At 42.1% G+C, this 14230-nt stretch overlaps 1 protein-coding gene across 8 annotated transcripts in view; it reads left to right on the top strand.

The window, feature by feature from the left end:
- The window catches only part of GOLGA3 (golgin A3), a 60956-nt gene extending 53366 nt beyond the window's left edge, over positions 1-7590 (top strand). For 3 of the 8 annotated variants that reach the window (XR_014519417.1, XR_014519418.1, XR_014519420.1), the window contains 3 exons: positions 1623-1786; positions 4932-6835; positions 6900-7590. Coding sequence is in view for 4 of the 8 variants with exons in the window: in XM_083476356.1 (XP_083332482.1) it covers positions 1623-1786; positions 4932-5139 (372 nt within the window). In the remaining 4 variants the exon portion in view is untranslated. Of the gene's footprint in view, positions 1-1622; positions 1787-4931 lie in introns of all 8 variants that reach the window. The other 5 variants (XM_083476357.1, XM_083476358.1, XM_083476355.1 and 2 more) reach the window with 3 other exon arrangements.
- Positions 7591-14230: the final 6640 nt, after the last annotated feature.

Raw genomic sequence — 14230 nt, 5'->3', positions numbered from 1 at the left:
ACTTTCACAAGCCGCAATTAAAATAGGAAGCTTCTAATGAACTGAAAAACAGTTGTCACCAGCTTCGGAACAAGCCAGGATGTTAAGCTAACTCCCAAACCCTGGATTTATCATTGTGGCTTATTTCAAAGCTGACAGTCCTAAGTTGGATGAAATGGGAAACGGATAATAAAATAATCTAAGCTGCCATTTATACAGTGGCATTCATGGCTGATTAAATGTCTTGACCGTACTTGGGGGTCTAGTGAGAGCGTAGTCAATTTTAATAAATTATTATTAAAAAATATAACACACAATAATTAGGCAATTACAGAAAATGAAAAATAAAACAACAAACACTGAGAATTGTCTCTGAATACACCAACAAACTTTTGTCAAAGTGTATATGCTAAAACCATTATAATTTTCACAAGCAGCAAAAATGTAGTGTATCAGCAGCAATTATGGTCTATAGCAGTTTATATAAAGGCAAGAGGAAAAGAGGAAAATAATAATTAAAATATGTGCTTCATACATGCCAAACTGTGCTGTAGACTATAGGTCCTGTCCTACCGTATGCCTCACTGTGTAATTACACAAAGGAAACACAACAATTTTTATGCAAGTAAGCATGGACCAATGGTACCAAACAGTATGGGAAACAGCCCTACTAGAAAAATTAACTAATAAACTGAAACTGACACAGGGACAAACAGAAGAAGACGCCTTCACCCCGGTATGGCTCCCCTTTATCACATACACAGCCCAAGAGGACAATGACAATAATCCACCAACAGCATACAAACCAATATGGCTAACCTGATCCAAAACACCCACCCACCTCACTCACACACGAAAACAAAGACCACCACAGCCAATCACAAGCAAACAATCGCACCCTAGGCCAACCCCAACCTCTCTCACCACCAAAGGAACACAAGTGAACAACACAAGCAATGCTGACACCAAACTCTACATACATTAAACATAATAGAAACACCGCCACTCGACCCCACCCCTATCCATCTTCCCTCTCTCCACCCCCCCTCTTTTTTCTTTTTTCTTTTCTTCTCCCCTAATGCCTCAACAAATGAAACGGATTTGTAAAAATGTTACATGAAAAAAAAGAGGCACTACACTTCTGTAAAACAAGAAAATCCTTAATAAAATATATATTAAAAAACAAACAAAAATTTTTATGCAGTCTGGGGCGACTTTATCAATTGAACAGGATGCCAGCCCTATTTAATTCCAAAATATTTCCTTCTTGTTCTTTTTATCTATCTATCTATCATTTAATAACATTTATTTACCACTTGATTGTAAGAAACCTCAAACAGCTTACAAAAAAAGTCATATTATTGGCAAAAACAATTATAACTAATTAAGGTGTTCAGAATTTAAAACCAGCAATAAATTAAATCCGCATTCTAGATAAAGGGTTGGCTTGTCTAAACAGGTGCCGAAAAATCACTAAGCAGGAGTTCCAGAGTTAGTTGCTGCCATGGTAAAAGATTGAGTTCTTACAAATGACCTTTTTCTGCTGGTGGAAAGCATGTCTTAAGAACTGTGCTTCGGGTATTCACAGTTGAGAGAGCTGCTGCTTATTGCATGTGGATTGATTTGTTTCTTCTTTCAAAAAGAGGAAAACACTGAAGGGAGAGTCAAATCCTTCAAACCCGGTGACTCCAGTGAAGATTCCTGACTGCCCCGTCCCGGCAGCTTTGCTGGAAGAGCTGCTGAAACCTTCAGCAGCTGTGAATAAAGAGCCTTTGAAAAACCTCAACAGCTGCCTCCAGCAACTCAAGTGAGTAAAATCCTGCTGTCTCTCTGGTATTTTTTTTTAAAAAAACTGCATATTACTACTTATAAGTATTTTAGCAGCTTCATGAACAGTGACATGGACAGATGGTGTTTGCTTTTTTTGTCTGAAATGCTCAGGTCTTCTCTGTAGGAAATATGTCAATATTTATATTCTGCTTTTAGGGGTTTTTTCTTTTTCTTTCTTTTTCTTTTAAGATATATTATTATCAAATGACAACTAGTAGGATATTGGGTTAGAGACCAAGGCTGCCATTCTGCTCACACTTGTTTTGGAGTTCAGAATTACTTTTGAGTAGACGTGGTTAGGATTGCAGGCTAAGTGCTCCATCTCTGTGATTCTAAACGTAGAAGTCTCTATCCGTACAATTTAATTGCTTTCCTTGCCGTGTACATTGCCCTCTGTCACTATTCAGTTCTACCTTCTTACCTAACACTTTGTTTTCCTCCCAGTGCTGCTTTTTGATACTGTTCTTTTCGCTTGCTAAATACAAACAAGACAGGGTGCCAAAGGAGTTATCCTTTCCAATTCAAAGTAGACAACATGGCAGGACATGGGGCATCTTTGCTCTGCGGATGTTGCTAGACTCCAGCTCCCATCATCCCAAACATTTGGTCACCCTGGCTGGGGTTGATAGGAGCTGGAGTCCAAGAACGTCTGGAGGGCCACAGGTTTATCCCTGCAACACTGTGTCTGTCTTGTATTTATTACATTTATATCCCACTTTCCTTGCCAAAGAATTCAAGGCAGTGTACATGGTTCTCTCCAGTTCTTCACCTTTGGTAAAGGACCCCTGACCATTAGGTCCAGTCGTGGCCAACTCTGGAGTTGTGGTGCTTATCTCGCTTTATTGGCTGAGGAAGCCGGGGTACAGCTTCTGGGTCAGGTGGCCAGCATGACTAAGCCACTTCTGGCGAACCAGAGCAGCACACGGAAACGCCATTTACCTTCCCGCTGGAGCAGTACCTGTTTATCTACTTGCACTTTGACGTGCTTTCGAACTGCTAGGTTGGCAGGAGCAGGGACCGAGCAACGGGAGCTCACCCCATTGTGGGGATTCGAACCGCTGACCTTCTGATCAGCAAGCCCAAGGCTCTGTGGTTTAACCCACAGCGCCACCCACGTCCTCTTCACCTTTGACCTTGCAACAAATCTGTGATGTGCATTTGGCTGGCCCAAGCTCACCCAGAGAGCTTCATGACTGAGTAGTCCTAGTTCAGCACTCACCACTACCCCACACTACACCTCTAAAGTTGGTTTACTGCCCCCTTGTTAATGCTACCGTTAGTGATATAGACTCTTGTATGTTACCATTGTGAAAATGGAAAACCTGTATTTTTTCTTATAATATAGATGTTAATATAGAAGACATGTATTCTGGCCATCGCAGTGCAGACTTAAGAGAGGTTATAGATGATAAAGATCTGTAATCTCTCTCAAGTCTGCATTATGACAGCCAGAAATGTGTCTTCCTGAACTCTTGGCGAATCCTGTGATATAAACCCCTTGTGGAAATACTGCTAGCTGCCGCTCACCATTCATCTGTAGTCTTGCCTTCTGACTTCATTATTTCATCCAATGAAAACTGACTGACACTAGGTTCAAGGGCAACCAAATAACAACCTTCACAAAACTTAATTTCTGGAATTTTCTACCGTAAGCGTGGCAATGGCCACCAGCTTAGATTGTCTTCTCCTCATTTTAAACCCAAGTCATGGAAAATAAGTCTGCCGATGGTAATGACTAGAGAGACCTATAACCAAATGTTGTGGCCTAGAGTACTCCAATGCGCCTGCTAGCCAGCCGTAACCTCTCCTGGGGTACTCCATTTCTTTTCCCTCTGTCTCCCCACCCAAACAAGTTAGCCTTCTTAGTAATCATTGGATAGTTTTGGTCCCTCCCCTTCCCCAAGATGCTTTGTGTTTCCACAAGCCTTAGTGTTTCATGAAGGCTGCTGATACTTCTCTTGTGTGGGTGGTATCATTTTAGCTACGTAAAGAACAGTGGCACTTAGGAGAATTGCAAATGCTATAGATCAGGAGTGGCCAACTCTCAAGAGACTGCGATCTACTTTCAGAATTAAAAACTGGCAGTGATCTACCCCCGTTTTTTAAGGGTTCAGCTCCAAATTGTTGAGCTTTTTTTTAAGGGGTTAAAGAAAGCTTTTTTGGGGGGATTAAGTCACAAAGGGACGTGGGTGGCGCTGTGGGTTAAACCACAGAGCCTAGGACTTGCTGATTGGAAGGTCGGCGGTTCGAATCCCTGTGACGGGGTGAGCTCCCGTTGTTCAGTCCCTGCTCCTGCCAACCTAGCAGTTGGAAAGCACGTCAAAGTGCAAGTAGATAAATAGGTACCGCTCCGGCGGGAAGGTAAACGGTGTTTCCGTGCGCTGCTCTGGTTCTCCAGAAGCGGCTTAGTCATGCTGGCCACATGACCCGGAAGCTGTACGCCGGCTTCCTCAGCCAATAAAGTGAGATGAGCGCCGCAACCCCAGAGTCAGCCACGACTGGACCTAATGGTCAGGGATCCCTTTACCTTTTAAGTCACTCACAAAGGAATTGCTTTGGATTAAATCAGCAGCACAGAGAAAGCTTCTTTTCCTCTTCGCTTCCAGAGATCAAAAAACAATGGAGGCCGGGGCAGGAGTCAGTTTTAGCGACGCTAAGGAAAGGGAGCCAGAGATCGACCGCAATATATCAAAACCTCGCAGGGATCTACCAGTACAGCGGCTCTCAACCTGTGGGTCCGCAGATGATGTTGGACAACAACTCCCACCATCCCTAGCTAGCAAGGCCAGAGTTCATGGATGATGGGAGCTGTAGTCTAACAACATCTGGGGACCCACAGGTTGAGAACCGCTGCACCAGTATATCACGATCGACCTGTTGGACATCCCTGCTATAGATGATAACAACAAATCAGAATTTCCATGTTCAGCGTCAGTTTGCCACTCAATCCTGATTGCTGAGCAACAGAGAGCGGGGTTGCTGTTTTCATTGTGGGCTTCTTGGAGGCATCTGCTTGGCCACTGTGGAAAACTGGATGCTGGACTAGACGGGACTTTGGTCTGATCCATTAGGGCTCATATTACATTCTTATCCCACCCTTTGCTCCTTTCTGCTTAACAAAGGCAGGAGATGGACAGCCTTCAGCGTCAGATGGAAGAGCATACGATAACAGTCCATGAATCGATGTCTTCATGGACCCAGATAGAAGGGCAACTAACGGACTTTACATCTAACTTTGCTGCAACTACGACGGGCAACCAGAGCCTCTCCGTTGTAGACCTAAAGGATAATAACCTAAGTGCTGGGGAAAATGAAGAGCCGATGCAGTGACTTCTTCGCCTGTTGCTTCACTTCACAGCTGTTCGAAGTATGTGAAACATGTTCATCAGCCCTATTTGAAACCAAGTTTTAGAGATCTCCATCTGTTCTTCCTTTTGAGTAGGGGGGGAAATGTCAGAGGCAAAACATTTGAGGATAATGCCTATATTAAAATACATTTTAATCTGTCTTGGAGGAGAAAGAAATGTGATGTTTGGTCTCCAGTAAGACATTTTCATCTGTTCCGAAGTGGTTAAAGTGACTTTTGTTGCAGAGGAATGTGGGTTTCATTACACCACTTCCAACTTTTTTTGTTGTTAGTAAAAAAAATCATATAGAAGGCTGAGGATTTTGCTGATATGCAAAGCTATGCGAGCAGGGTTGGGCACACTAAGCTCCTTCCCCCGCCCCACCCCCAAACTCATGTAGGGCAAAGGTTTGAAACAAGGAGCCTTTTCTATTTGTGGATTGCATAATCAGGGCCAGAGACTGAGGTTCTAAATTGAGCTCTCTGCATCAGGGCTTCACCCTCCATAAGTGGAAGGATGACAGGGGTGGGTGGAGCTGAGTGCATTTCTCCCCCGCCCCCTTGCTCACATGGTACATTTTATATGAATTCAGAATGGCCAAATAAGGCTAATGACTTGGTCTTCTGTAGACATGAGAATATGAACCAGAACTTTCACACACCCTAGGCTGGTAATTGAATCCCTTTTTTTTGTTTTGTTTTAGAGACACACCCTTGATTGATAGAGACGACCAGTTCTAACCAATAACTTATTGGTGGCCATGAATCTCAAAACCACCAACTCTGAAGTAGTTCCATTGCATCAACTGGGACTACTTCAAAGGAAATAGATTGAGGATCCACAACCAAAGGCCAGTGGAGAGCTTTGATTTCACTTTTGGCAGAAGCATTTTGCACCTTTTTGTTGTTGTTCCAGTCTTTTGAGGACTCCTCCAGCGCAGGGTGTATATAAATACTTCAACTCTGTTCTTGTCCTGGAGTATCTGTTTTTAAGTGGACTTACTCTGTAGGTTACAAATCACCAGGGGTTGGGTTTTATTTTTGCTTTGTTATTTTTTTTTGCATCTTATATTTTGGTTGGAAAATGAGATATATATATGTATGTATGTATGTATGTATGTATGTATGTATGTATGTATTGGGGCCTAAGGAAAGCCAACCCCTAAAATACAGAGTTTTAGAAATTTACTTACTGTATATTTCAAACATGAATGTCATACTTCCTGTAAACCCTTGTTTGTTGGCTTTAACCCCCCCTCTCTCCTTATGCAGGGATCCAGACCCTGCAGTCCTTCAGAAGTCATTAGACTCCCACACCCACCATCCCTAACCATTGGCCATGCTGGCTGTGGCTGATGGGAGTTGGAGTCCAACGTCATCTGGTCTAATAACTAGTTAGGAGACTAGTGCTCATGTAGCTGCCTTTACAGATAGACTCTGCTGAGCTATAATTAGCAGGCTGAAACAACATGCCTTAGGTTTTCTCTTTTTATCTAACCCCCCCCCCCCCCAACATTACTGACAACAGAAAGCCACCTTTGCTGTGTTTTGAAGCACATTGACTTGGCTTGATTTACTTTCTGTTTTGAATATTGCCCCAGGATGCTTTAGAGAAAAAATACTGCTAGAGAATGAACAGATTGTCAGCAGTCTTGACTGAAAGATACAGAAATCTGGGATGTAACAATTGCAGAGTCCGGAACTAGAAGTTAAGGTGCAGACAAAGCTGGTTTAAAAATGATAGCTACTTGTCTTACCGCCACTGCCACCCTGCCTTGGTCTTCTGCAACATCACAGTATGGTGTACACCTAGCTACTACCAAAAATGGTGGCAACCTCTGATTTCCTGCCATATTAAATGCAGCTCATCAGTGATGTTGGTGTGTTTTACTGACTGATGATCTTCAGTGGGTGGGCCAGGAGCCACAGCTGATCATGCCCCACCCTAAGGTGGGTCACACCAGTGACAACATTTAGCAGTAGTTGACTTAAAGGGGGAGAAACAAGGAAGGCAAAATGGAAAGCAAGATAGACATTTATGGTGGGGTTTTTTAAGCGTCCCATGTCGCAAGCTGGGGTTAAAGGTGGACCCCAGCTTTGAAAAATTTTAAGATTTCTATATTAGATATTACAGTGGGGAAACAGGGTACTAGATGCATGATTGCCATAGTATTTAGTTCTGACCTGACTTTCAGGGTAGATTGATAGCAAAAACAAAAACCCTGGGGTAATTGGCTTTGAGGGTCTTGGCCTCTACATCATTCTCAAACTGCATACTGTATTAGACTCAAATTTAAACAAACTTATTGAGGGGAAGGAATGTCTTTGGATAAGGATGGTTTTCTTGTGGGTTTCCTTCCAGATAACATACAGAGACCATCTTCCCATCAGAGACAGAGTATGGTATTCCCATGTTGCTTTTAAGAAAAGAAAAACCCCGCTCACCACAACCCTGGCTTCATATTGAAGATTTGATTTTTCTACGGTTTGCATCCAATGTTTATCATATTCAGAGCAGATGTATTGAAATTAATGGACATAAATAACTTAGGTCCATTGATTTCAATGGATCTACTCCGATTATAATTTATTGGAAACATCCCATCGTCTTTTTTTTAATACTATGAACCATAATTTTGAAACTGCAGTAAAACATTTTAATATTTGCATATAGTATATGAAGGAAAGGTACTTTTAAAATGTAAATGTTTTTTGTTTCTGTTAATGTGACAATGACTATTTTATAAGACTAATCAAACTGTTATCGAGACGAAACATTGAAAGCTTTATTGATTAACCCGGATATGTTAATAGCTTTTACCAGTAAGTCTATTTTGCAGAGTAAATAGTAATGAGTGATTTCTTTTTGCTGCTGTTCACAATCTTGAAGCTTATGTACTTGCTAACTTAAAGAGGAAGAAATTCTATAGTATTTAAACACCAAAGGTAATACTATGTAATGATTAATATATATTCAGCTCCCCAATTTGCACCAGTCGGATTTTCATGTTGCTGTTCTACTTAGCACACGGTATTATTTACAGGAATGATTCTCGTATTTATAAATCTTGGCAACTTCTGTTCATGTGTTAAATACTAAATTAGGTAACACACCTCTTTCAAGCCTTTACCAATTCCTGACCAGCTCTTTAAAAGAAACCAGATTGTATATTCATAAAGCAGTATGTAGCCTTGTATGTCTTTCTCCTTTGGGAAAGGAAATCTTATTTCTCCTCTTATTTCCCAGCTGAAAATGCTTCCTTCCTTTCTTTTAAGACATCTCCCCTCCCTTCTTTATATCTACTATTAACATGCCATTTTGACCCGGAAGGAAATAGGTCTAAACTTGAGAGAGCAAAAGAGAGCACATTTAATTAGCAACAAACCTAATTACAGAACTTTTATTGTTCTCACCCTCTGTCTTCAGAGACTGTGCCCTTTTTAAAAGGTGCTGTCTTTTAAATCCGTAATTCAAGGAAAAGCTTCCAGAGCAACCATAGATTAGCCAAGTGGACAGGTGCCTCAGTTAACACTGGCATGTTTTTAGAGATCAGAAGAATCATCTTGAAGGGATCCAGTGTATAAGATTATTGGAATGTGCTGCTTTTGTTGGCTTCTTCATCCCTAGAGGTCAATACCTATTAAGGTATATTTTTCATTGCAAAATGGGGAAGAAACCACAAAATGCTCTGTCTGAATATTGCAGAGGTTTGTTTGTTGTTGTTTTTTTTTTAAAAAAAGCTTCAGCTTTCCTTTTGGAGCATTGTTTGAGGGATTTTCTGCAGTCTTTCAGTGTTGCAGTAAAAAAGAAAAAGGCCCATTTTATGGTTCTCTAAATTGAGTGTCTGCATTATTGCAGAATGTCACATGTTAATTCCACTGTCTTCCAAGTTGTTTGGAAACTTGGGTACTCTGTTAGCACACTTCTTCCTTTTCCTTGTGGAGGACAATGTTCTTCTTCTCCTATCAGAAAAATGTTGTTGTTATTTCGGTAAAGACAAGCAGTTTTCTAGAATGACATATGCATGTTGGATGTATTGCGCATTACTGCTTCTTCAGTATGTACAATTCAGTACTTGTGGGAGTATCTATAAGCAGGTGCGCTGATCAGCATGAGAGCATTAAAGGTAGATAACTCTGATCTTTATAAACCAAAATGTATCAAATCCTCCTTCGATGTGATGGACACGCAATTAAAAACAGTTAATCCCTGTCACTCTATTTATAAGAGGGCTCTCACTGTACTGATCTGTTTACTCTTCCTTCTGAAAACTCAGAGTTAATGTTAATGCTAACCTGCTGGAACTAGATGGTTTATGTCCCAGTGGCGCATATCATTCTAGCCACTAGGAAATTATCTATGAAAACCTGCCTTGCCTTGAATGGATCTGCACAGAGTTATTTGAAGAAATAATACCAGAATTTTCTCATACATATTCTGTCACATCTTAAAGGTTTCAATCAGTTGCTGTGTTGATGATGAAAAGCATCACCTCCATAACAATGTTCAATTTGGAGTTCCAAACAAGGGTGGAGTTATGAAGTTTTTGACTTAAGGATTCATGACTGTGACCTTTTTAAAAAGCATGTTAATGAAAAACATAATTAGGATGTGCATAAAAGTTCTTGAACAGGTTTTGTGCAATAAACTATTTTTCATAAAAAAGTGTTTCCATTGTTTATTATGGTAAAATGGGGAGGGGGATGATTCAGGTGCGCAGCCTGGGAGTCATTTTGGACTCACAGCTGTCCATGGAGGCGCAGGTTAATTCTGTGTCCAGGGGAGCTGCCTACTAGTTCCATCTGGTACGCAGGCTGAGACCCTACCTGCCCACGGACTGTCTCACCAGAGTGGTGCATGCTCTAGCTATCTCCTGCTTGGAGTACTGCAACGCGTTCTACGTGGGGCTACCTTTGAAGGTGACCCGGAAACTGCGATTAATCCAGAATGCGGCAGCTAGACTGGCGACTGGGAGTGGTCGCTGGGACCACATAACACCGGTTCTGAGAGATCTGCATTGGCTCCCAGTACGTTTCCGAGCACAATTCAAAGTGTTGGTGCTGACCTTTAAAGCCCTAAACGGCCTCGGTCCTGTATACCTGAAGGAGCGTCTCCACCCCCATCGTTCAGCCCGGACACTGAGATCCAGCGCCGAGGGCCTTCTGGCGGTTCCCTCATTGCGAGAAGTAAGGTTACAGGGAACCAGACAGAGGGTCTTCTCGGTAGTGGCGCCCACCCTGTGAATGTGAAGGATGTGAAGGAAATAAGTAGCTATCCTATTTTTAAAAGACATCTGAAGGCAGCCCCGTTCAGGGAGGTTTTTAATATTTAACGCTGTATTGTTTTTAATACTTGATTGGGAGCCGCCCAGAGTGGCTGGGGAAACTCAGCCAGATGGGCGGGGTATAAATAATAAATTATTATTATTATTATTATTATTATTATTATTATTATTATCACAGTAAATTTCAAAGAGCTAAAAGCACATTTTAAAGGATAGGAAACGGGGAAGATGACTCACAAGCTGATGAAGGTCAGTATACCAAGACAACAGAAGAATGGAGAGCTGTCCAAGATCAAGCTAGGGATTGAAATTCTACCATTTCCCTGTTTTAAACAAGGAAAGTTAGAAAGATGTTAAGAGTATCTATCCAAGCGTTATAAGCTATAGTATATGTATTTTTAAAATAGGGTAGGCTCAGCGGCATAGCAACTTTTTTTAGGAAGTCCAAAAAAAATTTTAGGCAGCGTCTGCCCTCAAGCTCCCCCTGCTGCCCAGAATCCCAACCCCTGACACACAGCAGCCAATGTGCTGCAGTACAGACCCCCTACGCTGCCCCCCCACCTGGTGCAGACTGCACCCACACACCCACACACCACCCTCAGTTACCTACGCTACTGGGTGGGCTATAATTGAATTCTCAATTCAAAGGTTCTTGCATCCGTAGGATCATATCACCGTGAGGATGAGATGTGGCACCAGAACCTCTGTTGCTCTCACTGAACTGGTTTATGATGACATCCTGCAGAACAGCAAAAGCAATAATGAAGTGGCAACTTAAAAGAAGGGGCTTTAAATGGAACCTTATCGAAGTTCTTTTGGTAACTGGCTGGAGGTGAATTTCCCAGCTATGATACACTAGAACAGGGGTCTGCAACCCGCGGCTCCGGAGCCACATGTGGCTCGTTTACATCTTTGCCGCGGCTCCGGGGCGGATACTAGCGAGGGGAGGAGGCGCATTGTGCGCCCCGACACTCCTCACTGTGGCGGGCGCTGTACTAGCTGTGACGTCGCATGGGGGCGGTGCGTGCGTTAGTCACGCACCGTCCCGATGTCACCTTCCCGCCCGCTGTCAGATCGTGGCTCCGGAGATGTATTTGTTTGAAATGTCGCAATGGTTTTGCGGCTCCCAGTTGTTGTTTTTTCTTCGGAAACGGGTCCAAGTGGCTCTTTTTGTCTTAAAGGTTGCAGACTCCTGCACTAGAACTAGATCAACTGCCAGAAATGGCTAATTTAACGAGTAGATTAAGAGACCAGGATGAAAGAACCTGTAAGGAAGATTGGAAAAGATTTGTAGATAATTGGAAAAGTCATTGTAAAGATATTAAAACATTGACAGGATTAGAATAAATTGAGCAGTGTGAAGTATACTAAAACCAAACTGAAAAAGAAAATATGGAAAAATTAGAATATGTGTTCTAAACGGAGGGAAGTGGGGAGGCTTGACCTTCTGGAATTTTATATGGTAATGTTCAGTTATGCCATTGGAAGAACAGCTGCACTGTGGTCCAAGTCCTAGTTTATTGCAGGGAATCAAAACTATAGATTCTAAAGTCTTCTGTAGCCATGCTTGTACTCCTTTGTTTCTGTGAAAAGGGTTACATAAGCAAGACAAAATAACTACCCGCAGAACCGTGATAAGGAAAAATACACATTCACAACTGCTATCAGCAAGGATGTGGGCTCAAGCCTGAGATAAATGGTTATGCCAAACACTAGGATGTGCCCAGACTTGTTCTGAACAGGAAAAACAATTAGTGCCTCTAGCAATGTCACACCTGTGGGGAGGAAGCAGACAGAAAACTACAGTATTAGCACTCTGTAACCCCATCCAGGCTTTACACACACAAGGAAACCGTGAGTTGCCTCATAACATGCTTGTTATGAACACTTACCTGCTATTACCCTAAGGTAGGGCTAATATTAGGGGGACTAAAGGGGGACGCGGGTGGCGCTGTGGGTAAAAGCCTCAGTGCCTAGGGCTTGCTGATCGAAAGGTCGGCGGTTTGAATCCCCACGGCGGGGTGCGCTCCCATTGCTCGGTCCCAGCGCCTGCCAACCTAGCAGTTCGAAAGCACCTCCAGGTGCAAGTAGATAAATGGGGACCGCTTACTGGCGGGAAGGTAAACGGCGTTTCTGTATGCTGCGCTGGCTCGCCAGAAGCGGCTTAGTCATGCTGGCCACATGACCCGGAAGCTGTACGCCGGCTCCTTTGGCCAATAAAGTGAGATGAGCACCGCAACCCCAGAGTCAGCCATGACTGGACCTAATGGTCAGGGGTCCCTTTACCCTTTACCTTTGAGGCTAATATTAATAACTTAGTTATTACACGGCCCCCATACATAAGGGCAGCCGATACTGCCAACTGATCACAGGAGAAGCACCACTGATTCAATAACTTGGGTAGACCTTTGTACAAAACACTGTCAAAATGATCTGTCAAGCTTAGACCAATCAACGTTACCGCACAGCGCCACCTAGGGTACATATCGCTGGTACTACAGCCTTACATTGCACTCCTTTCCATTCAACCCATTCCCCATTCTGTCAAGGGAAAAAATCCTATCAAGCCAGCAAGGCCTCAATGTAGCAACTTTTATTAATTACCGGTACTTCCTGTCTAGGTCAAGGCAGTTTGCAGATGGTTACAGACTAAGATAAACTAATATATATATATATATATGTGTGTGTGTGTGTGTGTGTGTGTGTATATATATATATATTCCAAAAACTTTTATTAGTTTTCTCTTATAACACATAGACAAAAACACAAAAGAAAAACATTACATTTGACACAACATAAAAACTGGTGTATTTACATTGCTAAAAGACTTCTTTGACACCCTCCAATCTGGATTTCATCCTATTACATATTTAGCAGTTCCCAATTTCATATTTATAACATCAGTATCTTCTTTCATTACAAACTTCTTGACCTTACTAATTGTCATCCATGGTAATCTTTATTATGAATCATTTTCTATCCCTTAGCCTAATCTGTTACTTCTAGGGATTTCCTAATTATTTTATAGTATCTCACTAAATATTCTTTAAATTTCTTCCAGTCTTACCTTCCATGGAAGAAGGTAAACTAATATAAATTCACTAAAAATCAACCACCCAACAGATCTTCTTCATTCCACCTTTGTTCCACTCAGAAAAACTGTTCGGAAGTATGACTCTAGAAGCCATGGCTGTGTTTGTTCTGCATCTTCGACCGCAGGGAACTCTCGGACTCTACCAGGTTTTGAGAGTCCTCTAAGGACCAGGAGCAGTTCAGTTTCCCCCCCTTTTCATATGCAGTGGTAAAGGCTTAATAAAATGAACCACGGAGAAGGGAAGTCGATGATAAATTTATGGTTTGTGAAATATACTCAGAGTCACAAAGTGATTTCATGCTCTTTATTCAGCTCATAGTGGTGAGGAGGAATGAATGAAAGTCCCCTCACAGTATCTGCTTTATATACATTATTTACACAATGGGCTGCACATGATTGGCTAATTCTGGAATTCTACCGTAAGCCAATCAGGTTGTGGATTCACTTCTATCTGGAGCAGGATTGGGTGGTTCCTGCCAACCAATCATACTGCTGCATTCTGAATCCTATTGTTCTAGGACCAATCAGACTGCTGCAGTTTGGATCCTACTGTTCTAGGACCAATCAGACTGCTGCAGTTTGGATCCTATTCAACTCAGTACATAACAGTTTGTATTCGGCCAAATATTGTGCAAACTTGTAAAACGATACATAAAATTACAAAGAAATTAAAAGTGGCACTTTGCAATCCGTCT

Source organism: Podarcis liolepis, assembly GCF_965112155.1.
Source record: "Podarcis liolepis genome assembly, chromosome: 15".
Classification (NCBI taxonomy): domain Eukaryota; kingdom Metazoa; phylum Chordata; class Lepidosauria; order Squamata; family Lacertidae; genus Podarcis; species Podarcis liolepis.
Note: the sequence above shows the minus strand (reverse complement) of the source record. Positions and strands in the feature narration are given on the sequence as shown.